This window comes from Chrysemys picta, chromosome 17 (assembly GCF_011386835.1).
Source record: "Chrysemys picta bellii isolate R12L10 chromosome 17, ASM1138683v2, whole genome shotgun sequence".
Classification (NCBI taxonomy): domain Eukaryota; kingdom Metazoa; phylum Chordata; order Testudines; family Emydidae; genus Chrysemys; species Chrysemys picta.
This window is the reverse complement of record NC_088807.1, coordinates 4829632-4855020: the sequence shown is the minus strand read 5'-3', so window position 1 is coordinate 4855020 and position 25389 is coordinate 4829632. Positions and strand designations below refer to the sequence as shown.

At 53.1% G+C, this 25389-nt stretch overlaps 2 protein-coding genes across 4 annotated transcripts in view; one reads left to right on the top strand and one right to left on the bottom strand.

Annotated features, from left to right (window-relative positions):
- Nucleotides 1-11143, top strand: part of NPAS1 (neuronal PAS domain protein 1) — a 97110-nt gene extending 85967 nt beyond the window's left edge. For all 3 annotated transcript variants that reach the window (XM_005283720.5, XM_005283717.5, XM_005283719.5), the window contains 2 exons: nt 2674-2780; nt 6669-11143. In XM_005283720.5, the coding sequence (XP_005283777.2) occupies nt 2674-2780; nt 6669-7933 (1372 nt within the window). In that variant the 3' untranslated portion in view covers nt 7934-11143. The remainder of the gene's footprint in view (nt 1-2673; nt 2781-6668) is intronic.
- Nucleotides 11144-15093: 3950 nt separating this feature from the next.
- TMEM160 (transmembrane protein 160) lies at nt 15094-24874 on the bottom strand. Its single transcript, XM_042859244.2, is given in 4 exon segments — nt 15094-15981; nt 19081-19173; nt 24669-24743; nt 24746-24874. Coding segments are annotated over 4 exon segments (522 nt in total). The 5' UTR covers nt 24843-24874; the 3' UTR covers nt 15094-15724.
- Nucleotides 24875-25389: the final 515 nt, after the last annotated feature.

The following is a 25389-nucleotide window of genomic DNA, read 5'->3' as shown; positions in this document are numbered from 1 at the left end:
GAGCTGGCCCTGGTTGAAGCTAGACAAATTCAGGTGAAAATGAAGGTGTATGTTTTTAACGGTGCAATTAACCATCGGAACAACTCACCCAGGGTCGGGGTGGATTCTCCATCACGGACCATTTTTAAATCAAGACGGGCTGTTTTTCTAAAAGCTCTGCCCTAGGAATGGCATGGGGGCCATTCTCTGGCCTGGGTTATGCAGGGGGGTCAGACTAGATCAGTGGTTCTCAAACTTTTGTACTGGTGACCCCTTTCATATAGCAAACCTCTGAGTGCGACCCCCCCCCATCAATTAAACACTTTTAAATATATTTAACACCATTATAAACACTGGAGGCAAAGCGGGGTTTGGGGTGGAGGCTGACAGCTCACAATCCCCCATGTAATAACCTCGATCCCCTGTTTGAGAACCCTGGACTAGATGATCACAATGGTCCCTTCTGGCTTTGGAGTCTAGGAATTTTGGTCACTGGCCTCCGTAGCTTCAGAGAACAGCCCTGAGCAAACATCGCAGGGTGGGTGTGGCACTGCAAAAAATCACCACTTGTCTGGAGTGTCTCCCCCACCTGCACCATTAAAGCAACTCCAGAATTATACACTTTCTCTGGCGAGGAGAGGGGATTTTTTATATCTAAAATAAATTAATATATGAATGACTACAACAGATGGTTATTAATGGCTGTTTTTTTTCCCCTGCTAAAGCAAAAGGAGCTATTATTATGCTAATCCTGTAAGTAATTACAGATACCAGTGTATGATTTGTCAGGGTGATTAGTATTTTAGTTAATTAGTGCTGTAATTACAGAGACTAATTAACTTTCTCTCAGCCTTCCTGGAATGGAAACTTATTTACTTTCTTTTCGCTGGGAAGCAGCACATGATGAATGATGAGGCGAGGCACGGGGGACCCTCCCCGTCCCAAGCCCACTGTCAGCAGGTCGTTCTCAGGGGGGCGCTCCTGTAGCTAGCCTCTCCCAGCCTCCCCAGTCATGCACCCTGGCTGGGCTAGATTGGAAGGGTGGGGGAGACCAGCTAGTGGTATATGGGATGGGATTGTGATTTACAGAGCGGGTTTGGGGGATTCAGGACTCCTGGGTTCTTTGGCTAACCCTGGGAGGACAGTGCAACCCAGTGATTAGTTCTCTTCCTATATATAGCAAGAGTGGCTAGTGGCTAGAGAAGGGGACCAGGATGCCTGGGTTCTCCTCTCAGCTGAGAGCGAGGGGAAGCCCGATGCTTTGAATAGCATGTGTCCTGTTTCACCTTCTGCAAGATGATGGGGGGTCATCATGGCTACCTTGTAGGGCTGCTGGGTTAATTACTGTTAATAAAGTGCTTCGGGATCCTTGGATTCAAGTTGATACAGACGTGGAGGAGGGAGGGCCAATTTCACTCCTGGTGTAGCACAATTTACCTCAAGGGAGTTACACTGGCCAGGAGTGACATTATGGGTGTTACACCAGGGGAGAACTTGGCCCTGTGCTTTTCCCCTTCCTCCCCGCTCCGAGCTCTGGCAGAGCCGTTTGCAGGGGACGGCTCATTTGAATCGGATCCAACTCTGCCCGTCCATAAACAATGAAACCCCAAAGCTGGCTGTTTTCTAAAAGAGAGAGCTTGCGATTTCCAATCTGTCCTTGTTTGTTCTTGGACAATAAGGCGCTAGCCCTAGTGGAGTTGTTTTGCAGAGACCAGCCTGCAGGTGGCTGGCTGTGTCAGCTTGAAATCAAGTTTTCCTTCTTCGGTTCTTTTGTTAGGGGCTCAGTTGGTTTAATTTCATGGCCTCCCGGCAGGCTTAGCAATCTACCAAGGATCAGCCCACACTGCTCTGTCTCCTTTGGGAGGCCCTTTCTAGGGTGGCTTGAGGGATAGGAGTACTACACTGGGCCACAAGAGATCTGGTTTAAATTCTCAGCTCCATCACAAACTGCCTGTGACCTTGGGCAAGTTACTTAGACCCTGAGTCCACCCTTTCCATGGCGCTCACATTTTCAAAGGTGGCGCCTGAACCCATGGGCACCTAAATCTCCTAGGTGCCTACGGGCTTGTCTGTACAGAGACACTCAGGGATGGTCTAAAGAAGACGATCAGATCGACTCAGCTACATCGCTCAGGGATGTGAAAAATTCACACCCCTAAGAGACATAGTTAAGTCAACATAAACTCCAGTGCAGACAGCGCTAGATTGGCAAGGTGGATTTACTACAGGTGTACCGCTGTGCAGTTTCTAAGTGTAGACATAGTTTCAGGAAAGTTTAGTCTGAATTCACTTTTAAAATGGATTAGTTTAACTGCACTAAACCCCTCTGTGGATGCTCTTATCCAGAATTAAAATGGACTTAATTCGATTTAGCTGAATTCACTTCCAAAGTGAAATAGAACCCAGGAGTCCTGACTCCCAGCCCGCCCTGCTCTAACCACTAGACCCCACTCCACTCCCAGAGCTGGGGATAGAACCCAGGAGTCCTGAGTCCCAGTCATCCCACCGTGCTCTAACCACTCGCCTTCCAGACCCTGAATTCAAACCCAGGAGTCTTGGCTCTTAGTTCCCTGCTCTAATCACTAGCCCATACTGCCTCCCACGGGACCTAAGCTTGTGCTACAGAAATCCCATCAGTGGAGGGAACAACCTGATCTGTTGTTTCTCTGATTTACTTTTGCCAAACCCTTTTAGCAAACCCGAGTATAAGAACACGGCCCTGGACATCTTCCAGCTGCCTGGGATTCCAGCCCGACAGACCGATGCCTCCGACGTGTCCGACTTGGAACCTGACTTCAAAGGTAAAAGCCCTGGCCAGATTGCAACCGAGCCAGAGACAGGATGTTCTGGTAGCACCTGCCTCATTCCGGGGACCATAGGTTACCAATGCCCTGATCGGTGCGGCAGGGCTCCAACTCACTGCTGCAGTGCGATGGGTATTTTAGCTTTGGCTTTGCCAATATACCCACTATGAAGGAATTAACTCAGGGGAGTTCTCTGGCCTGCGTCACACAGCGAGGTCAGACTAGATGATCACAGTGGTCCCTTCAGGCCTTACAATCTATGAATGCCCCAGACTGGGAGTCCCAGTCCCATCTCTGTCGGTGAGCGGGGGGGGCTCTTTCTTCTAAGCCATTCCTAGCCCCGTTGTGGCTCTGGGAGGTTCAGTGATGCACGGGGTGGGGGGCTATTCAGAAAGGAGTTCTCTCCCTTCTAAGTCATGACGCCAGAGGGCATCCCGTTGTGGTTCGGGGGGGGTGCTGTGTTATGGGAGATTTGGGCTTGCAGATAAGGGGTAAAAATGAAGCCCTGACTTCATGATCATTAAGGATCATTTTCATCAGCAACCTGAGGGCATTTCCTCATATGGCGTAAATCAGCCAAGCTCGGACTGCCGCAGAGCTCCAGTGATTCACACACATTAACCCCCTGTGTCCTGGCCAAATTCCAGTTTGGGCAAGAACTGTTAGCTTCCCCTAATCCTTCTACAATTTCAAATACACGTGGGGTTCATGTTTCCTTCCTTGCCTGTCTACGGCTTTTAACAGGCTGCTGCATCCAACCCCAGAGGTAGCTGCATTTCAGGGAGGAGTGAAATACGTCATCTCTCCTACCCATTGCGGGGGCAAGGATCATGGGGCTTTCTGACTGAATGCTTGTAAGGTGCTTTAAGAGCCTCAGGGGAAGGATGCCACAGCAGGGCAAAGCATCGTTAATTTCACTCCGGACACAGCCTCATCTTAATTAACCTCTCTTGGCATATGATAAATTATATCATAGGGTCATGCTCTGAGAGAGCATAGTGTGGCAGCCCCAAGAGCGGAGCCTTTGCTAGAGGGTCAGATCGTGTGCGTGTCGGGGGAGGTGGATTTCCAGGAACGGTAGAAACTTTGGAGCTGCAGATAAATTCCTGCTGCTCACAAACACTCAGTGCTAGCGTTCTTCGCTTGCCGGGCTCCCTTTGACAGCCTCCCAGGTAGCAGCACGCACAACGCAGGAGCAATCTTCACCCCTCTCAACTGCTTCTCATTTGAGGATCTCAAAGCATTTTACAGGCATAAATTAATGCAACCTCTTGGGACATAAGGAACTATTGTCCCCACAGGAGAGAACAGAACCCAGGAGTCCTGGCTCCCACTTTCCCTTTCTAACCACCACCTCTCAGCCCTCACTTCTAGCTTTCAAATCTGACAGCGCCTTGGTAGGGCTCGCTGGAGCCCCCAGGTTCACAGGGCTAAAGCTGGGGGAAACATCAGGTTTGCCCTAGTCATAATGAATTCCATGCACCCTCCTCCTCATCGACTCATAGAATATCAGGGTTGGAAGGTGACCTCAGGAGGTCATCTAGTCCAACCCCCTGCTCAAAGCAGGAACAATTCCCACGCTGCACTGGAAGCCAGATCAGTGTATCAGACCCTATGCATGTGCCAATGTATGGTCTGCCAGGGTCCTACTCGGTCATCACCACTCTCCCAGCGAACACCAAGGACCCCCTCCGGCTGGCCTACTTGAAAGATACTCAACCCTTGCCTTTCACTCTCACCACTTGCTAAAATCCTCCACTATTATTCTTAGGTGTATTACGGTAGCACCTAGGAGCCCCAGTGAGAGACGAGAACCCCATTGTGCTAGTTGATTGCTATTAGGTTTATTATGGTAGCCCCAGTCACATGCCAGGGCCCCACTGTGGTAGGTGCTGTCCAAACACAGCCCCAAAGAGCTGATGGTCCCACTATAAGACAGGAGACACCAGATGGGGACAGATGAATAGGGGAGCACGGGGAACCAGCTGAGACCGTGTTAGTTGCTTCCTTAAAAGCTGACAATAGTCACCCCCCAACCTAAACAGCTCTCCACTCCCGCCCAGCCTCTCTCCCTCCCCATGTGTTACTGTAGTTACTTGAGTACGGACCCTGTGCCTCTTACTTCAGCCAGTGACCTGCAAAGCCTGGGGCGTATGCGAAATCCAGAGCAGGCAGCGCTACCGTGACTGAGTGGAGGGTAGGCCCACAGCCTAGTGGCAGGGTGTGACTGTGCCAGAATACAGTATTAAATTGGTCGAAAGTTTCCTGGCAAAACAGTTTTCAGATGAAAAATCAGGCTTTTGCGGAAACAAAATTTATCACACTGAGGGTCTGCGTCCTGTGGAAAACTTAAATTTTGCATCAAAAAACCAAAGTAGTTCATCCAAAATCAGAAGTATTTTGATTTGGCTATGCTACCACAGAGCCTCATGGGAGTTGTAGTTTGGTTGTCTCGTTTCCCCATTCTCCTGTATGGGCTGGGATCCCTGGCCAGTCCACATCTCCCATGATGCACCACAGCTAAGGACTCCCATGGTGCACGACCTCCCTTCTGCAAGAGGCAAGACTCTGATGCATCATGGGAGATGTCATCCAACAGACAGCCTGGCCAATAGAGACTAGAAGCAGGAGGCACTCAAAGTACAACTCCCATGAGCCACTGTGGCCGTATTTCTAAATAGATTTTTTTTTTTCCAGATGAAATTTTTTGGTATTCAAATCTGATGGGGAAAAAATTAAATGCGCTGTAGAAAACTTAGACAAAATAATTTACTGTGTTGTTTTTAGGCTTGGCAGAATTCAAGTTTTATCATTTCAACACCTATTAAATTTTAAAAATGCTTAAAACAAATATCAATTTAAATTTTCAAATTTGCGAGAAACTTCGGGGTGTCAGACAACTATTTATTGACAGTAGACATTGAAATTCAAAACGTTCAAGCGTTATGTCTGTCAAAACCCATTGTCAAAATATGCTAAGTAGCCTTAAATCAAACTGTAATAAATTCTCTGGCAGCATTTTTCTTACTTTGCATATCTGTACATTTCTATTAACATGGATGGAAATATTATTTCATTGGTTTGCGTGTGAAAATGGTGAAATCAGCATTTACCTACAAAAAACTAATCCTTCCAAATCTAGTTGTTTTTAATTTAAAAATCTATGGAAAATACCCATTTTCTGACCAGCTCTACGTGTAGGGAAGAAACCAGCACTGGCCTGTGGTGAGGAATGGAGTAGATGGGACCCGAACAGCATTTCCCCATCTCCAATGCACTGCCCTAGAGATAGAATCCAAGTTTGGGCCCTTAACCAGCCCAGAGCATGAAGGAATCCTAATTGCACTGAAGCTACAGACAACCCTAGAGACAGGCAGGTTGGGCTAGTGATTAGTGCATTGGGTCGCCTGGGTTCTATTCCTGGTTCTGATACAGCGGGACCTCGGCCCCCTGCTCAGCATCTTGGTTTTTCCGTCTAGCAAAGGTGGTGAGCACTGCGACGCTAGGAACCGGTGTTGTAATACTCGGATGGAAGAAAAGTACAATCTTATTAAGGGAGCTAATCTTTTCCTCTCTTCTTTGGCCATGAGGCTGGGAATCCGATCCATCCTGGCAGGAGGGACACAGTCTAAGAGGAATCATGCCGCGTTGACTTTGCATTGCCGGTTTGCCCTGAGGTTGTGATCATTAGCTGCCCTGCTGGTAGGAAGCAGCTATAAAGTGGGCTATAACTCCCATTAGGTGTCGCTCTGGAAAAATGTTTTGTTAGATAAAATAAACCCATCGCCTGCTGGCAGAAAGCAGCTAGGTGAAGTTTAACAACCTCCGTCCAGATCCCTTGCTGAGTAGGTTACTCCTGAATCACTTTCTCTTCTTCCCTTCCAGAGAGCGACCATGGGCCAGAACACAAGCAGGGGAACCAGTTTCTGCCCAAAGCGGCTGGGGCCTTGGCCAAAGGTTACTCCCGGAGCAGCCCGGATGACGGGGCCCGTTGCTCCATGGCGGAGAACGATGCCAGCAGCCCGGAAACGAGCTACAAGGATGAGGAGGTGTCGGAAGGAGCTGGGGCAAGCGACGCCGAGAGCAGGCGCAGGGGGCCCCGGAGCAAACGGATCAAGCTGGAGTTCCAGCCGGAGAGCCCCCCCCGGGAGGCCTCGCTCGTCAGCACCGAGGAGTCGGACAGCGGCAGCGAGGAGGAGCCTGATCTCCCGCCCCAGCCGGTGGCGCTGGAGAGGAGGGTGAACGGGTACAATATGGCGGCAGGGCGGAACGCGGGGCCGAGCCGGCCCTGCACATCAGAGTTCACCTCTGTCATCCAGACCCAGAGGAGCTACCCACCGAAAGCCAGCACAGCGCTTAGCATTAAGACGGAGCAGAGCCAGGCTCCCAAGTACGACAAGGCCGCCCTGTGGACCTACCCCTCTGCCCGGGATGCCCTCCACGAGGGACCCCCCTACACTGTGAGCAAAGCACTTAGCCTGGAGAAGCCCATTCTGAGGCAAGCCACTTCCCACTTGTACGTCTCCATCCCGGACTCTGTCCTCACCCCTCCCGAGATGGACAGCAGCGGGGGCCTGGCCAAGGCCCCCTTCAGCACCTCTCCCCGGGCTATGCTGCCAGCCCCCTCAGCTGAAACGCTCTCCCCCCCGCTCTCGGGCTCACCGTGCGAGGAAAGGGCCACGTCGACGCCCTTCGCCCCCCTGGTCTATCCTGGTGAGATGGAGGCGCTCCAGCGGTTCCACGCGGGGAACGTGGTCCTCCCGCTGGTGCACCAGCTCGGCGGGCACCACGGCATCGCCAGCACCACAGGCTCCCAGAGCCTTTACACCACCAGCACTATCCGATACGCCCCGGCCGACGTGACCCTGGCTGTGCCAGGCAGTGTGCTGCCTGCCTCCCACGCAATCAACCTCATGGACATCGGCAGCGCGGAGTCCAAGACCTCCATGGAACTCATGTACCACCACATCCAGCGGCTCAACATGGTGGCGCCGTTTGGGAACTCAGCAAGCGCCACCGGTTTGGCGCAGATTTCGGGCGCTGCGGGGGGCGTTTTCACGGCCGCCGAATCCTTGTTCTCCACGCTGCCCTTCTCCGTGGCCAGCGGCGGCATCCACAGCCTGTCAGCCGCAGAGCGCAAAGAGGACTAAGTCAAGCAGCGGCCCTGAAGGCGTCTCGTTAGACATGCCACCCTGAACTGACTCTGCACTGAGCTCTGCGCTGAAGTCCGTGCTCCTTTGAAACTCATCTCGGGGGCTCACGACCGCAGGAGCTGCTGGATGTTTCAGCAGGGAAAAAAAAAATCTTTATTCTGGAATCAATCCTCGTGTCTCATTCCCCTCCCCCACGACTAAATCACAGCACAAATCAGTATTCTGCTCCCTGCTTCATAGCTTTACCCTTCTGGGCCAGATGCTCCTGTTACGCTGGTGTAAATCCAAAGTGGGTCCATGAGTTACTCCAGATTTACACCAGAGAACAGAATCTGCACTTTTAAAAATATCAGCTACCCTTTGTGGAAAAGCCAGAATCACAGCAAGCATCAGCTCACCCCCACCTTCCTGATTTATATCTTTAAAAGCAGGAGGCGCTTCCTTCCCCTCTTTGCCTTTTCTCCCATTAATGCATAATGGTGCCTGGGAAGAAAGGACGCTTTGCACTCATGACGTGGCCCGGTTTCCGTCGGCTGATGTACAGCAGGAGAGGATCTGGCCCCTAGTACTTTTCCAGCTTCACCATGCTGTATAAACGTTAATCAATCCGTACTGCCAGACACTTATTATGGAGCTGAACATCATCCCGATTGTTGAGGCTGGGGGCCAGATTCTGTTCCTCTTCTGTTACACGGGGGTCAAATCTGGAGTGATTCCAGGGTGACCAAGAGCAGAATAGGGTTTGGGGAAGCCAGGACCCTGAGAGAGCAACGTAAATTGGAGCAAACGGATGCAGCTTCCTTGGAAATCTGTGGGGGTAAGTGCGGCGGGGAGGGCGTGAGTAGCAAAGTGAGTTGCTTATTCTGATCGGCGGGGAAGGCAAAATGAGGTGACTTACACCCTCTCCATAGCTGCTTGAATGTGTAAGACAATGTGCCCCTCCCTCATCACCTCCTCTTTATCTTACCGCCTCCAGGTGGCTGCTTCTCTTACGCCTCCCAACCCTGTTGGCCTCTTCGGCTTCTAAGTTTCAGTCGTGTCCCAGCCGCGACTAACTGGCCACTTATGCCTGTTTTCTGACCCACCGAGCAGTTTGGCCCAGCGCTCTGTAAGGGCTAACTATGCTTAAGTGCTTTTCCCTGCAGATTTTTAACAAAATAAAGAGAGTGCTTTGCTCTTTGGGAGTGGGCGACAGGGGATGGATCACTTGGTGATTGCCTCTTCTGTTCATTCCCTCTGGGGCACCTGGTATTGGCTGCTGTCAGAAGACAGGATACTGGGCTAGATGGACCTTTGGTCTGACCCAGTACGGCCATTCTTATGTTCTTTGGCCAGGCGTTCTGCTACCCTGCTCTGTGCCAGCAGCAAACTTCCTTTTATTCCTCCCTAGGAGGAGGGGGGGATTGGTAAAAAGAGGCTTCTCCCTCAACTCCACTGGGTGTTTTTCTCCTATTCAAGGAAGGATGAATGGAAGCTGGATACAAAGAAAAGGGTTTCCAGGTTGCTCTGGCGGCTTGGCTGGAGAGTTCCTGTTCTTCTCATTACCATCATCTTCACTGCAGGGCCTTTTTCCTAAGAGGGGGTGAGCCCTCTCCCCAGCTTCGGCGCTTGGTCCTGAATCAAACACTAGCTGTGCTCAGCTGAAATCCAGCCCGCACAACCGCAAAGTGCATTTGCTTTTAAGCTAGAGCAAGAGCATTTGCACTCACCTGTCTCTCAAGTGTTGCTTAAGATACTCGATAAGCTCTTAAATGGTCATTTGACCAGAGTGTGTAAGAACAACGGTGATCTGTGGTTAGGGCTTCCACCCACAGTCCAGTCCCCCGATTCCTCTATTTATTTATCCAAAAGGGAACAACTTCAAGGGGAGAATCTGAGAGCCTGACATCAGAATAGCTCATTGGTTAGGGCACATCTGAAAGGTGGGAGACCCCTGTTCAAATCCTCTCTCACCATCTGGTCTCCCACACCCCCGGTGAGTGCTCTGACCACTAAGTTAAAAGCTATAAAGTGGGCAGCCTCACCTTCTTGTCTGGCCAGATTTGAATAGGACCCACGCAGGTAGGTGTGCTCGGAGCACGCCCAGCGGCTCAGGACTCGCAAGCAAACGCCTATCTTCCTCAGGTGTGTAGATCATGCTGGGGCCTGGGCATGAGATGGACATCCAGATGCCTTGAATGAGGCATCGGGCATATACCCAGAGGCAGAAACGTGGGTACCCAGGGAACATTTAGGCATTGAGTTTAGGCAACTACAGAGTTATGCCAAGCAGGGGGGGGTTGTGGATTGGGATGATGCCCGAATCAGAGATTTAGATGCCTAAATGCCTTTGTAGATCTGGGCTGTAGTTCAGCAACGTCATTGGAGGCTACGCTGATTTACTGTAGTCCCTTATTCCTTGAAGAGTATTTAGAGCTGTGGGAGTGACAGCCCTGCCAACTGAAGTCTAATCACGAGCAGAGGCCACGACGGGTCCCTATTTCTCACACTGTCCCCTGCCACGGTGCCTCACCCGTGCCCTGGTAAGCCCACCCACTAGGGATGAGGACAAGTTCCATTTCTGTGGTCTGTTCAATCCATGGCTTTTGCACTGAGATTGCCAAGAGGGGGAATTGCAGTGGGGCCACCTAGGAACTAAATGGAGATCAACTAATTTCCCAGATCACCGCACACCAGTGAGCATTGTTCATGGTCACGCTGGGCTGGATTTGAACCAGTGACTAGTTTGACAGGCTGGCATTGTGCTACAGAGCTTCTTCCAAGCAATCCACCCCCTCCCCTTGCAAACACAGCACTTCAACTGAACGAGCCAACAAAAATAAGCCCTCAGGGTGGTGCCAGAGCCACCTCTGAACCCCTTCCTTCCCGCAAGCTAGGAGAACAAAAGGAGGCAAAGAGACAACTCCATTGGCTGCACTTAAAAAGGTAAACTGATGTCATGACTTTTAGCACTTATTAAAAAAAAGAGATTTGTATAATTCTGTTAAACAAAACCCCACCCCCCAAACAGTAGCGCTTGTATGCCATGTTCTTTTTCTGTAACTTTTGCTGAAGGATCTCTGTGTGTTTTTTTAATTTTTCCATTCCCCTTCGTCCGATGAAGGTAGCTTCCATCGTTGACTGGGTGTTGTCATTGTGGCTGCTTTCTGCAGTCCAAGATTTCAATGAAAATAAAATTAAAAAAATAAAAAATAAATAAGGAATCAACTTGTTTCTCCCCTTTTGGTTTAATGAGAAGAAACCATGAAACGAATGAAAGGCCACGAACAGCCGCAGAACGTGTCCGGTGAGCAGCATAAACAGCACCCAGCGAGACACAGGGCTTAGGGGAGATGGAAACCCATTGTGAACAACCAAGGATTTGATTGTCAAAGGTGCTGGCACCCACAACTGTTGCCAGTTCCAATGGGAGCTGTGGGTGCATGCCACCTTGGAAAATCAGGCCATTTGCTTGTAAACATGCCTTAAATTGGGGACAGAGTAACAGCCGTGTTAGTCTGTATCCGCAAAAAGAAGAACAGGAGTACTTGTGGCACCTTAGAGACTAACAAATTTAAATTTGTTAGTCTCTAAGGTGCCACAAGTACTCCTGTTCTTCTTTTTTCTTAAATTGGGGAGTGGGTTTCGGTTTGGTATCAGGGAATTCAGACACATGTCCACCCCTGCCTCTAGAGCAGAGGCCCAGAAGCTGTCAGTCAACAACCCACTCTCTGTGAAGAAGCACCCACTGTATTTTCAATGATGACTGGATCGGATGGGTATTTGCTCGCAGATTTAAAGGAGAATGGAAGTGATTTTCACAAGAGCAACACTCACTGCGTCAGACTTTCCAAAGCTGTGCTTCAGAATACCTGAAAAGGTTTCAGACTGACTTGGGCAGATTGATGGTCCCTACTTTAATCCCCTCTCACAGGAAATGCAACTGGACAGTGCATAAAAACAAGACATTCAGAGCCGTAGCCCTGCACTCAACAGCTCTTCTGAGGTAAGTTATGCGAGGGGGGGCTTTTATTTTGGGGTCCGTGGAAGAGAGCAGCAGAACCTTCCACTGCTCTTTGCATTTTCTGTTCCGTTCTTGCTCCATCTCTTACTGCTTACACTCTGTCATTAGATTTCATGCACACATGGCACTTAAAGAAATAAAATAATTATTAGTCAGTTGTGTTTCACATTCAACCAGCTGCTTAGAAGCTTCCATATTCGACAGCAGTTTTCTTCTGTAGATCTGGGTAAGTATTCTCCCTTTCAGATGAGGAAACTGACGTGGCCACAGACCCAGACAGTGTCAGAGCAGGGGATAAAACCCAGGAATACCAAAACAAGCCCATCCCTTACTTACTTAGCACTAGGCTACACTCCTTCCCAGAGCTGAAAAACATAACCGAGGATTCTTGATTTAATCCCTTGCTCTAATCACTAGACCATGCTTCACGAATAACCCCCAGCCAACATTGCTTCATCTTGCTCAAGTACATCGGTGTAGGCAAGAGTTTCACACAAACTCAATGGGAGAAGAAGAGATTGTACGTGATAAGTTAGTGTAAACTTCTACAAACTTTATTGTGCCAGCTGCTGCATCCGTCATGGAAAGCAGTTATCAGAGGGTAGGCTGGTTGTGAAAGATTCATGTAGAAATTGCTTCCAAATAATGAGGACTGGCAGCATGTGCAAATCCCAGGGTAGTTATAGGGCTCATCTAATCTCTTGGGCATCGTTCCTCTTGGGTATTTCAAAAGGTGCGAGCCAAATGAGCTGAGCAGCAGATACCATAGGGAAATAGGACAGAGTTTATCAACTGGAGAAAAAAGTTTTCACAACAGCTATTAGTGAAATGTGCCAGACTGACAATCCTATATGATTTATTCACAAAACACACCACATGCCTGCATGGTGCTTTAACAGACAAGTCCCTGCCTCTAAAACTTTACAGTATAATTTAAACAGGTGGACAACTAATAAAGAAAAAAGGCAGATGCCTCAGAAAGGGAAAAGCGCTAATTGTCATTAGAAAGGCCAGGCAAAAGCAGCAAGTCAGATGGAGATATCAGCAAGACAGTGAAACCCTCAGGAGAGATGCTACAGCAGTGCAAAGCAGATTAAGTACACCGCAGAGGCTGCAGCAGGGGAAAATGGTCCAGGTATGTTTTGTATTAGTTACGAAAACTGCGATTAATGCATTCCATCTGCTCAACTCCCCACCTTCCGGAAGCCCGTAATGCCAAATGCTCTGAAGGTCATTTACATCAATTGCTAATGCATGGAGCGGAGTCATTTCCAGTGCACAACCCTTGGGGACATTGCCTTTGCGAACTATGCGTTGCCCAGAGAGGCTTTAAATCAATGGGTTGCCACCTCTGGTTTGAAAAATAGCCAATGTGTCTTTATCACCTGGGTTTCACAAGCCTCCTTTCCTGGAGGCCGAGAGACGGGGCCAAATTCTGCTCTCTCAAACTAGCGTAAAGCTGGAATAATTCCATAAGGTCCTCTTAGTATTTACTGCGCATACATGAGGTGCTAGGATACCAACTGCAAGACTTTCTAATTCAGAGAGAGACTAATATTGTCCTCCATTATTCCTACAAAGTAAGAGGATTTTGGTGGAGGGATGTCAGGAGACTATAAAAAGCCTCACACCTAATTATTTGCACATCCTTTGAATCTTTCGGCTGGGGTTTTAGCAGCTTTTACGAAGTGCTTTATCCCTAGCGTTGTGCTGGGAAAATACTTGCATTGCAGCGCCTGGAGATTCTGACCCTAAAGCCAACATAACCAGCCCCCTGGGAGATCCTCCCAGCATAGATGGATCCAATAGGGCAGAACTGGTACAAAGGTTCCTGCACACCACACCACACCCCATTGGCGTAGAAGGCATGGCCAGGATTTCTCTGATGTTTTGCTAGCACATCAGCACTTTGGAGCTGCAGCCAGCCAGCGTAACTCAGCATGCCAATATAAGTTACATCTGGCACACAGGCAGCCCATAGGGCAAGGAAGTATAAAGTGTGTTCTCCAGAGTCAAGGATCCAGACCCTTGATTTTGTTTCCGGCCGTGCAGGATGGATCACACCTCCAGGTCACAACATCGTGAAGTTTCAAATGAACAACATGGCAAATGATTGTTCAGACCAGTGAAAACAAACCATTGGAAGAAATGAAAGTAACAATGTTTGGGGGAAGGGAATAGATGCAGTCACAACCAGGTGAGGTTTTTAATTGGTTTCATCACATTTCCCTCCCTTTATTTGCACTGATAGGTGGCCTTATTTCTAGCTATTCACAGGGTCATTTCCACCCACATGTACCCATCGTTGTGTGGAGGGCTGCCACACCATGAGTCACAATAACAACTTGCCAGGAGCCAAAAGGACAGCATCTGAACTGTACTGAGGCCTGGTCTACACTGGGGGGAGGAGGGGGGGGGGAAATCGATCTAAGTTACGCAACTTCAGCTATGTGAATAACATAGCTGAAGTCGACGTACTTGGACCTACTCACCGCGGTGAGTGGACTGCTGCCGCTCCCCCGTCGACTCTGCCTGCGCGTCTCGTGGCGGCGGAGTACAGGAGTTGACGGGAGAGTGCTCAGGGGTCGATTTATCGTGGTTAGGCTAGACGTGATAAATCGACCCCTGGTGGATCAATCGCTGCCCGCCCATTCGGCAGGTAGTGTAGACATACCCTAAGTAAACAGTTTTATAGATCAAAAATAAATACTTTGCCTATCCTTAACTCTTCCTACTGGAGGATCTCAAATATGCTCCACAAACCTTATACCCAAGAGGTAGGCAATTATATTCCATTTTAGAGATAACTAAACTGAGGCAAAAAGCAGTAAGTGACCTGAGCAAAGCAGCAGCAGGGGTAGGACTAGGACCGTACTCTCCTAATTCCCAGTCTTATGCTTCCTGGATAGGTGCTTGTGGAGTTCAACAGCCATTTAAAAAAAAAAAAGCTACAACTATTAATCTCTCGAGGCAATAGCAGAGAAAGGGCAGCACACATGAGGGCCTGATCCTGTACCCCTTATAGAAACAAAACTCATGGAAATCAAGGGAAGTTTGACCTTCATAACAACGTAATCAGGCCCTTTCTGCAAGTGGAAATGGGGAGCGTGAGAAAGCAGAGCGTACATTTCATTCAGACACAGGAAGAGAGCAGTTTTGTTTTGTTTTGATGTTTTTAATACAAACATTAACTGATCTGGATGTAAAATGGGATAAAGAGGCATTGTGAGTAACCTCAATGCGATGTGCTAACTTTACAACGCACGCCGGGGCAGCAGGATCGGACTCCATGGCATACTGTGGCGATTCAACATTTCTAGGGAGCATCAGCTGAATTTGGCTTAAAATTTCCAGCTTCTGCATACGTGGTAGAACAGGCATGGGATGTATGTGGGAGACGGGAGCACAGGATCTCAATGGACAGCCAGTTCTTTAAAAGCATCAGAGATCCATTTTGACAGCAACGCAAGCTCCCAGCTGGGAAGCCGTCCCACCAATCCATTTGCTACCACAGCAGGGTCTCCTGCAGCCATATTTCTGTTCGATGATCCAATTTTTCTAATGCTAATTCCCACTGCCAATCTGGAAAATGTTAAATAAATATAAAGCAGCCAACAGTGTCTTATTTACAATAAAGCTGCCCTTTCTTTGTGCCCTTGGACACGGTGGGCAGGACAGCCCGTGGGCGCTGTATCTATTGCATTAAAACTCAGTCCACTGAACGTGCTGGAGAACATTCTAAATGACCATCATGAAAACAGCAAAATCCCCCAGGACCTTGGTCTTTACTCGTCCGACTTCCCATCATCCTTTTTTGTGTCCTGGCATTCATCACTACTGTCCTCCTGTATGATCTCAACCTCAAGGCGACCGATGTAGAGGGAGATGGCACACAGCCAGAACAGTGCCACCGTTGTGACCGCCGTGCCGTTCAGCAGGGCCGTGGAGAAAGCAAGCATCATGGTGCGGCGCAGGAGGAAGAGGCTGACAAGGTAGGAGGCGCTGCCGTAAGACACGCAAATCCCGCCGAGAATGAAGAAACCTAGAGTAGAAACTGAGAATGAAATCCATCCATGCATCTGGAGCAGAGCTTGGTAAGCCATCCATCTATGGGAAATATCTGAGCAGCTCAGTCTTTAATGTATTTATTCTCCTAACACCCTTGTGAAGTAGGGAAGTGCTAAGATTCCCCATCTGCACGATAGGGTAAGGAGCACAGAGAGAATAAGTGACTTGGCCAAGGTCATACAGGAAGTCTGTGGCAGAACAGGGAATTGATCTCAGGTCTCCCAAGTCCTAGCCTAGTGCCCTAACTTCTAGGCCATTCTGTCTCTTTATAATGGACTCAGGGCCATGCTAGTTACGACAGGCACTGTGCGTGACCGTTGCTGGCAGGGTTTCCCTGGCTAGTGTAGACATGGATTGACTGTCTTATAAAATTGTTCCAGACTCCCTAGGAGGTTGTCTTAATAAATCCCCATTCACACAAGTCAAGCAAGATGTGCTAGAACACTGCAGGCAACAACTGTATTAAGCACAATTCTGCCAGTGCAGGTGAGGCCAGAAAGTCTTCCCTATGATTTCTCTACTTTGAGTTAGGGTTTAAGGAAAACAGCTTTGTGCATGTTGTTCTGAAGAGTTGTTTCTTGGGAGGTAGGAAGGATGGTTAAATCACATGACCGGGCCCCAGGATTCATGGGTTTTCTTCCCAACTCTGCCACAGAGTTCCTCTGTGTTAGCCCCAAGCTGCAATGGTTGAGTTGCAAACACTGCAAGAAATATTAGCCTACTAAACCCAGGATTGTGAGTTCAATCCTTGAGGGGGCCATTTCGGGATCTGGAGCAAAAAAATCTGTCTGGGGATTGGTCCTGCTTTGAGCAGGGGGTTGGACTAGATGACTTCCTGAGGTCCCTTCCAACCCTGATCATCTATGATCTATGAAATCAAAATCCCAAGTGGCTTTCATTGTAATCAAACAGATCAGGACAATTTTTAAAAACAGAACAAGAGAGAAAAGTTGGCCAGAACTTCCCGTCTTAAAAGTCAAGAACTCTTCAATTGGAAACCGCTCAACCATAAAGGCACAACTCTTCATAACATGCGAGCAACTTACAAATACAATTCTTCTCTCTTCAGTTTTGAAGAACCACTGCACCACACTGTGGTGAGCTTTAAAATAACCATCCTCAACCAAAATTCCTTGCGATAGTCACGGATTTCTCTTGCATTTCCTCTCCCTCCCCTGTAGTCTGTGTGCAGAAGAAAGCAGCGAGAGTCCTCCTCCTAGCTGATTCATCTATGTCCCAGTCAGCTATGTGTGTCCTCACATTACTTTATTCGTAGGGAATTAGGAGGCTAAATACTAGCATGTGGCATCAGTGAACAAATGAAGCAAGACGAGATTAGAGGATCGGCACAAATCCTTTGCAGTTGTATTGCACCTTTCAAAGGATCTCAAGTGCTCTATGAAAACACACATCCTCAGGGGAGGAGACTGTATTATCCCCATTTTAAAGATGGGCAAGCAGGCAAAGAGAAGGGAAGTGACCTACCCAAGAGCTCATTTAGCAAGTCTACACCAGAACCAAGAACAGATTTCAAAAAAGAGGCCTGGCAGAGAACACCTGCCATACAGGGTAGGCAGTTCTGAGCTTGTACCATGCTTTGGGTTTCTCAAATCACAGCGCTAGGTAAGGTCACCGTGCCATTGACAAAGGGCTTTGAGTCAAAAGGCCATCACTAGTTTTTGTTGTGATCCTAGTGTGTATGTTTTACACACTGACAGCAGCCCCACCCTTCCGGCACACATGGCTATCAACGCTGCATCTTGTCACGCAGTCACATGCCTCTGACAAATCTTTGGCACAAGTCCCATAAAACTGGTGAAATGAGACGACTTTAATTTCCCCAAATGGGAGGTCTGTCGTGCCTCACAAGAGAAATACCATTTCTGTAAATGGGTAGATGGATGACCTCTGATACAAAGATCAATTCTGGTATTTTTTCCTCCAATGAGTGCACCAGACTTCAAGATTCTAGCCAAACGGGAACAAAAAAGTTACTTTAACACAGTCACCCTATTACAGACATCTGTATTACACATTCATCTCCCCCCCCCCCCCCAATTTTACATCACCCTCTAAATCTCAGAGGGCAGCTACATCTCCTTTTCTAAGGTCTGGGGTCCAGCACATTTATACACCTTACAATTCACATCTTTCCAGGACATAAAGGTCAGTTTGCTGCCATTTTTAGCATATCTGTTAGTGGCTTCCTCATTTTATAACAGCTTTCGTGGAGCACAGAGTAAACACACACAGAAATTGCATAACCCAAGAATTCAAACTCAGTAACTCCCAACTGGTGCAGCCTGTTTGTATCCATACCTACCACATCTTTTCAATGGCGCTCTCAAAGTGTATTACAATGGGGTATTATCACCATTTTACAGACTGAGAAATTAAGTGATATTGGGGACAAGTGAATTGTTCAAGGTTATTACTCAGGGATTCATGGGCTAAGCTGGACACTGGATCCATGCATGACTCTCGGACCTGTATGTGATCTATAATCACTATTCAAAGGCCTTTTACAGACCATTTCATTGCTACAGCACTGGAGCTGTCGGTGCATATTTACATGGAAGACCCTAAGGCAATTTCAAGATGCCTATTAACTTCTTCGTATAGACTATTATAATCACATAAGCCATTATAGTCTATAGGCTAAAGATCTATCCAGACAATACATTTGTAGGAGCTTTATAAAAAATGATTAATAGATTCTAAGGCCAGAAGGGACCACTGGTCATCTATCTAGTCTGACCTGTGCTATGCAGGTGGTTATAAACCTTTCCTGATCTTACAGGTATAGAAAGCAGCTGCTACAGCCATGCGGTTCAAAGTGTTTTATGAAATCTACTAATTCTGTACACACTGGACTGGATTGCTTCACCCATAATTGACAAGTGGCCACCTCTGGGCTCAGCAATTGTTTGACAGGGGATAAGCAAACTGACCTTAGTTACAAAAATCAACACTTCAGTGGTGGGTTAACTAACCTGGTGACAATAATACTTTTCATTGGTGCAGTGTCCAGTTCAAATCTCCCCCTTGCTCATCTATAGCGTGCGTTACTTACCATAAGCTGCCTCTCGTCCCATGTCGCTCTGAACATAAGAAATTACTCCGACGCCGGTTGCCAGCAAGCCATTGCGAAACCAGGACAGGAAACCTGAGTAGAGAACAGGAGAAAGCTAGAGTTTCCTCTTCTTCAACCATTTGTTATTTCGTTTATACTGCTACCTGTTGTGGTAGAGAGGATACGGGGAACCATTATGTCTGGGAAGCAAATTCTTTAAAAGATTAACGGTCACAGCCTTGGGGTTTTGTCTATAGCATGTTCATCCCTTTCATATTTATAGCATGGGAACACAAACAACTGCAGGACTCCATAGCATCAAACCTCCACATGGTCCTGTAGTGTCTCAAACCTCTGTCACACCCATTGGAAACTCCAGAGAAATGTCTTTGAAAGTTATTTATTTATTTTAAAACATTTTTTGCTGTTAACAATCATGTTATCTCTGGAGACACAAATCCACAGTTTGAGAACTGCAAAACTAAGCATCTCTGATGGTATCTTCTAGACTGAGCACTGAGTCCCATTGGGTAGATAGAAAGATTAACCTAAATAATCTCTACAGAAGCCCCTGGAACCCCATAAGATTGGGGCCCTAATCCATGAACTATTGGAACTCATTTACAAAACTTTTCTTCAACATGACATGAATATATTTTCTCATACTATAGAATTAGAATTTATAATCCCTATTCCATGATGAGATATCTTTGAGCTATAATGTATCTTGATTAAAACTATCTTTAGATCAGATTTTTTTGATAAAATGCTTTTTGGGGAAAAATCCTATTTAAATAAAAAATCCAATATTTTTAATTTTTTTTAAAAATCAATTATTTTTATCCACCCTGGTCAGTGACACTCTCTTTCTTTAACCAAAACAAGACACCGTGTCAAGATGCCATCACACTGTACCAACCCTAGGCGCACGTCCACATCTAGATACAGTTGCACCACCTTGACCCACGTGCTGTCAGAATACCACATTATGCCCTTCCAGCCCTTATGACAACCCCATCACTGCACTGTCCCCTACACCATCTTCCCACACGAACCATCTTCCCACCATGCTATTCCCAAGAGTACCCTACCCCATTCCTGTCAGACTACCTGCAACTTTGTGCTGTCCCCAACCTCACCCACATGTTGTACTGTTCCCTTCACCATCCCCAAATGAGCCTTGATACACCAAACCAAGCCCTTAATCCACACTGTTCCTGCATCACCCACCCTGTCCACACACCCCACTTCATGTCTCAAGTGGCAGCAGCCCAGCCCCCACAATGCCTCAGGCCACATCATGGACCAGCTACCACCCCATGAGATCCCCTCCACCGTCCTGCCCCCAGAGTACACTGACCCTCCTGTGCCCCCATCCTCACATGCCCAGTCCCCAATATCCACATTGTCTCCCATCCGGGCCCCACTCCATACAGCCCCCCACAACCTCCCTAAAGCCTCCCTCCCCCTTCCAATCCAACACCCCCTCCACCACAGGCCTCCTCCTCCGACCAGAGCACACCTCCCGTACAGCCCCCCCACCACAGGCCTCCACCCCCAACCATAGCCGCTCCTCCCCTCCAGCTCCCCTCCTCGCAGTCCCCCCAACATGGGCCCCTTCCCCCTCCCCACAGCCCCCCCTTACTCCCCACATGGGCCCCTTCCACACAGCCCCCGCCACCCCCCACAATGGGCCCCTTCCCCCTCCTTACAGCCCCCCTTCCTCCCCACCATGGGCCCCTTCCCCACAGCCCCCTCCCCCCATGGGCCCCTTCCCCCTCCTTACAGCCCCCCTTCCTCCCCCCCATAGGCCCCTTCCCCCTCCTTACAGCCCCCCTTCCTCCCCCCCATGGGCCCCTTCCCCCTCCTTACAGCCCCCCTTCCTCCCCCCCATGGGCCCCTTCCCCCTCCTTACAGCCCCCCTTCCTCCCCCCCATGGGCCCCTTCCCCCTCCTTACAGCCCCCCTTCCTCCCCCCCATGGGCCCCTTCCCCCTCCTTACAGCCCCCCTTCCTCCCCACCATGGGCCCTTTCCCCCTCCTTACAGCCCCCCTTCCTCCTCCCCATGGGCCCCTTCCCCCTCCCCACAGCCCCCCTCCCTCCCCACCATGGGCCCCTTCCCCCTCCCCACAGCCCCCCTCCCTCCCCACCATGGGCCCCTTCCCCCTCCCCACAGCCCCCCTCCCCCCCACCATGGGCCCCTTCCCCCTCCCCACAGCCCCCCTCCCCCCCACCATGGGCCCCTTCCCCCTCCCCACAGCCCCCCTCCCCCCCACCATGGGCCCCTTCCCCCTCCCCACAGCCCCCCTCCCCCCCCACCATGGGCCCCTTCCCCCTCCCCACAGCCCCCCTTCCTCCCCCCCCATGGACCCCTTCCCCCTCCCCACAGCCCCCCTCCCTCCCCACCATGGGCCCCTTCCCCCTCCCCACAGCCCCCCTCCCCCCCCACCATGGGCCCCTTCCCCCTCCCCACAGCCCCCCTTCCTCCTCCCCATGGGCCCCTTCCCCCTCCTTACAGCCCCCCTTCCTCCCCCCCCATGGACCCCTTCCCCCTCCCCACAGCCCCCCTCCCTCCCCACCATGGGCCCCTTCCCCCTCCCCACAGCCCCCCTTCCTCCCCCCCCATGGGCCCCTTCCCCCTCCCCACAGTCCCCCTTCCTCCCCCCCATGGGCCCCTTCCCCCTCCTTACAGCCCCCCTTCCTCCCCCCCATGGGCCCCTTCCCCACAGCCCCCCTTCCTCCCCCCCATGGGCCCCTTCCCCACAGCCCCCCTCCCCCCATGGCCCCTTCCCCCTCCTTACAGCCCCCCTTCCTCCCCCCCATGGGCCCCTTCCCCTTCCCCAGAGCCCCCCTTCCCCCCCCATGGGCCCCTTCCACACAGCCCCCCTCCCCCCATGGCCCCTTCCCCCTCCCCACAGCCCCCCTTCCCCCCCCCCATGGGCCCCTTCCCCCTCCCCACAGCCCCCCTCCCCCCCACCATGGGCCCCTTCCCCCTCCCCACAGCCCCCCTCCCCCCCCACCATGGGCCCCTTCCCCCTCCCCACAGCCCCCCTTCCTCCCCCCCCATGGACCCCTTCCCCCTCCCCACAGCCCCCCTCCCTCCCCACCATGGGCCCCTTCCCCCTCCCCACAGCCCCCCTCCCCCCCCACCATGGGCCCCTTCCCCCTCCCCACAGCCCCCCTTCCTCCTCCCCATGGGCCCCTTCCCCCTCCTTACAGCCCCCCTTCCTCCCCCCCCATGGACCCCTTCCCCCTCCCCACAGCCCCCCTCCCTCCCCACCATGGGCCCCTTCCCCCTCCCCACAGCCCCCCTTCCTCCCCCCCCATGGGCCCCTTCCCCCTCCCCACAGTCCCCCTTCCTCCCCCCCATGGGCCCCTTCCCCCTCCTTACAGCCCCCCTTCCTCCCCCCCATGGGCCCCTTCCCCACAGCCCCCCTTCCTCCCCCCCATGGGCCCCTTCCCCACAGCCCCCCTCCCCCCATGGCCCCTTCCCCCTCCTTACAGCCCCCCTTCCTCCCCCCCATGGGCCCCTTCCCCTTCCCCAGAGCCCCCCTTCCCCCCCCCATGGGCCCCTTCCACACAGCCCCCCTCCCCCCATGGCCCCTTCCCCCTCCCCACAGCCCCCCTTCCCCCCCCCCATGGGCCCCTTCCCCCTCCCCACAGCTCCCCTTCCTCCCCACCATGGGCCCCTTCCCCCTCCCCACAGCCCCCCTCCCCCCCACCATGGGCCCCTTCCCCCTCCCCACAGCCCCCCTCCCCCCCACCATGGGCCCCTTCCCCCTCCCCACAGCCCCCCTCCCCCCCACCATGGGCCCCTTCCCCCTCCCCACAGCCCCCCTTCCTCCTCCCCATGGGCCCCTTCCCCCTCCTTACAGCCCCCCTTCCTCCCCCCCATGGGCCCCTTCCCCCTCCCCACAGCCCCCCTTCCCCCCCCCCATGGACCCCTTCCCCCTCCCCACAGCCCCCCTTCCTCCTCCCCATGGGCCCCTTCCCCCTCCTTACAGCCCCCCTTCCTCCCCCCCATGGGCCCCTTCCCCCTCCCCACAGCCCCCCTTCCTCCCCCCCATGGGCCCCTTCCCCCTCCCCACAGCCCCCCTTCCTCCCCCCCATGGGCCCCTTCCCCCTCCCCACAGCCCCCCTCCCCCCCACCATGGGCCCCTTCCCCCTCCCCACAGCCCCCCTTCCTCCCCCCCCATGGGCCCCTTCCCCCTCCCCACAGCCCCCCTCCCTCCCCACCATGGGCCCCTTCCCCCTCCCCACAGCCCCCCTCCCCCCCCACCATGGGCCCCTTCCCCCTCCCCACAGCCCCCCTTCCTCCTCCCCATGGGCCCCTTCCCCCTCCTTACAGCCCCCCTTCCTCCCCCCCCATGGACCCCTTCCCCCTCCCCACAGCCCCCCTCCCTCCCCACCATGGGCCCCTTCCCCCTCCCCACAGCCCCCCTTCCTCCCCCCCCATGGGCCCCTTCCCCCTCCCCACAGTCCCCCTCCTCCCCCCCATGGGCCCCTTCCCCCTCCTTACAGCCCCCCTTCCTCCCCCCCATGGGCCCCTTCCCCACAGCCCCCCTTCCTCCCCCCCATGGGCCCCTTCCCCACAGCCCCCCTCCCCCCATGGCCCCTTCCCCCTCCTTACAGCCCCCCTTCCTCCCCCCCATGGGCCCCTTCCCCTTCCCCAGAGCCCCCCTTCCCCCCCCCATGGGCCCCTTCCACACAGCCCCCCTCCCCCCATGGCCCCTTCCCCCTCCCCACAGCCCCCCTTCCCCCCCCCCATGGGCCCCTTCCCCCTCCCCACAGCTCCCCTTCCTCCCCACCATGGGCCCCTTCCCCCTCCCCACAGCCCCCCTCCCCCCCACCATGGGCCCCTTCCCCCTCCCCACAGCCCCCCTCCCCCCCACCATGGGCCCCTTCCCCCTCCCCACAGCCCCCCTCCCCCCCACCATGGGCCCCTTCCCCCTCCCCACAGCCCCCCTTCCTCCTCCCCATGGGCCCCTTCCCCCTCCTTACAGCCCCCCTTCCTCCCCCCCATGGGCCCCTTCCCCCTCCCCACAGCCCCCCTTCCCCCCCCCCATGGACCCCTTCCCCCTCCCCACAGCCCCCCTTCCCCCCCCCCATGGACCCCTTCCCCCTCCTTACAGCCCCCCTTCCTCCCCCCCCATGGACCCCTTCCCCCTCCCCACAGCCCCCCTTCCTCCCCCCCATGGGCCCCTTCCCCCTCCTTACAGCCCCCCTTCCTCCCCCCCCATGGGCCCCTTCCCCCTCCTTACAGCCCCCCTTCCTCCCCCCCATGGGCCCCTTCCACACAGCCCCCCTTCCTCCCCCCCATGGGCCCCTTCCCCCTCCCCACAGCCCCCCTTCCTCCCCCCCATGGGCCCCTTCCCCCTCCCCACAGCCCCCCTCCCTCCCCACCATGGGCCCCTTCCCCCTCCCCACAGCCCCCCTTCCTCCCCCCCCATGGGCCCCTTCCCCCTCCCCACAGCCCCCCTTCCTCCCCCCCATGGGCCCCTTCCCCCTCCCCACAGCCCCCCCACCATGAGTCCCGCCCCCCGCCCCACAGACCCCTCCGCCGCTCCCGGCCGGGCCCCCCGCGCTGACCCGTCTCATGCGCCTTCCGGAGCAGCCAGGCGTCCGCCTTGTCCAGCTCCGAGACCGGCGGCGGCGGCGGCGGGAGGCAGAGGCCCGGCTCGAGCTGCGCCGGGGCCCTCGGGGGGGCCTGCGCCCGGCCGCCCCCCGCAGGAAGCGCCCCACAGCCCGCACCCACCAGCCCATGGCGGCCTCTCCCCGGTCCCCGCCGCCGAAACCGGACGGGAAGGGAGTCCCAGCGGGGATAGGCTGCCCGGGCTGTCACTCACAGAAGCACCGCCCTGCAAGGGGCGGGAGCCCAGGAGGATAGGTCAGCGGGCCTGCCACTCGTCATAACCACGCCCCCTTCCGGCGGGAGCCCCCAATAGGGATAGGTTGCCCAGCCCGTCCGTCGTGGGAATCGCAGCCCCACCCTCGCGAGGGAGGAATCGGCACTTCCGGCGCGCGTGGGGGAGAATTGCATGCTGGGACGTGTAGTCTCCCCACCTGGCCGCGCCGCGGCTGGGGCATTGCATGCCGGGAATGGCGGCTGGCGGAGGCTGACAGGTGGGGTGGGAGGGGGGCTGTCAAGTGGAACATTTGGGCCCTGAATGTTGCTTGGCAGCTGTGGCCGGGGAACATAGGACCCCCAAAGGAAGGTTCCGTGGCAGTTGGAAGGAACGCTGGCACTGGGGGTGGGAGGGAGCTGGGGTGGAATGTTGGGCCCCGAAGGTTCCGTGGCAGTTGGAAGGAA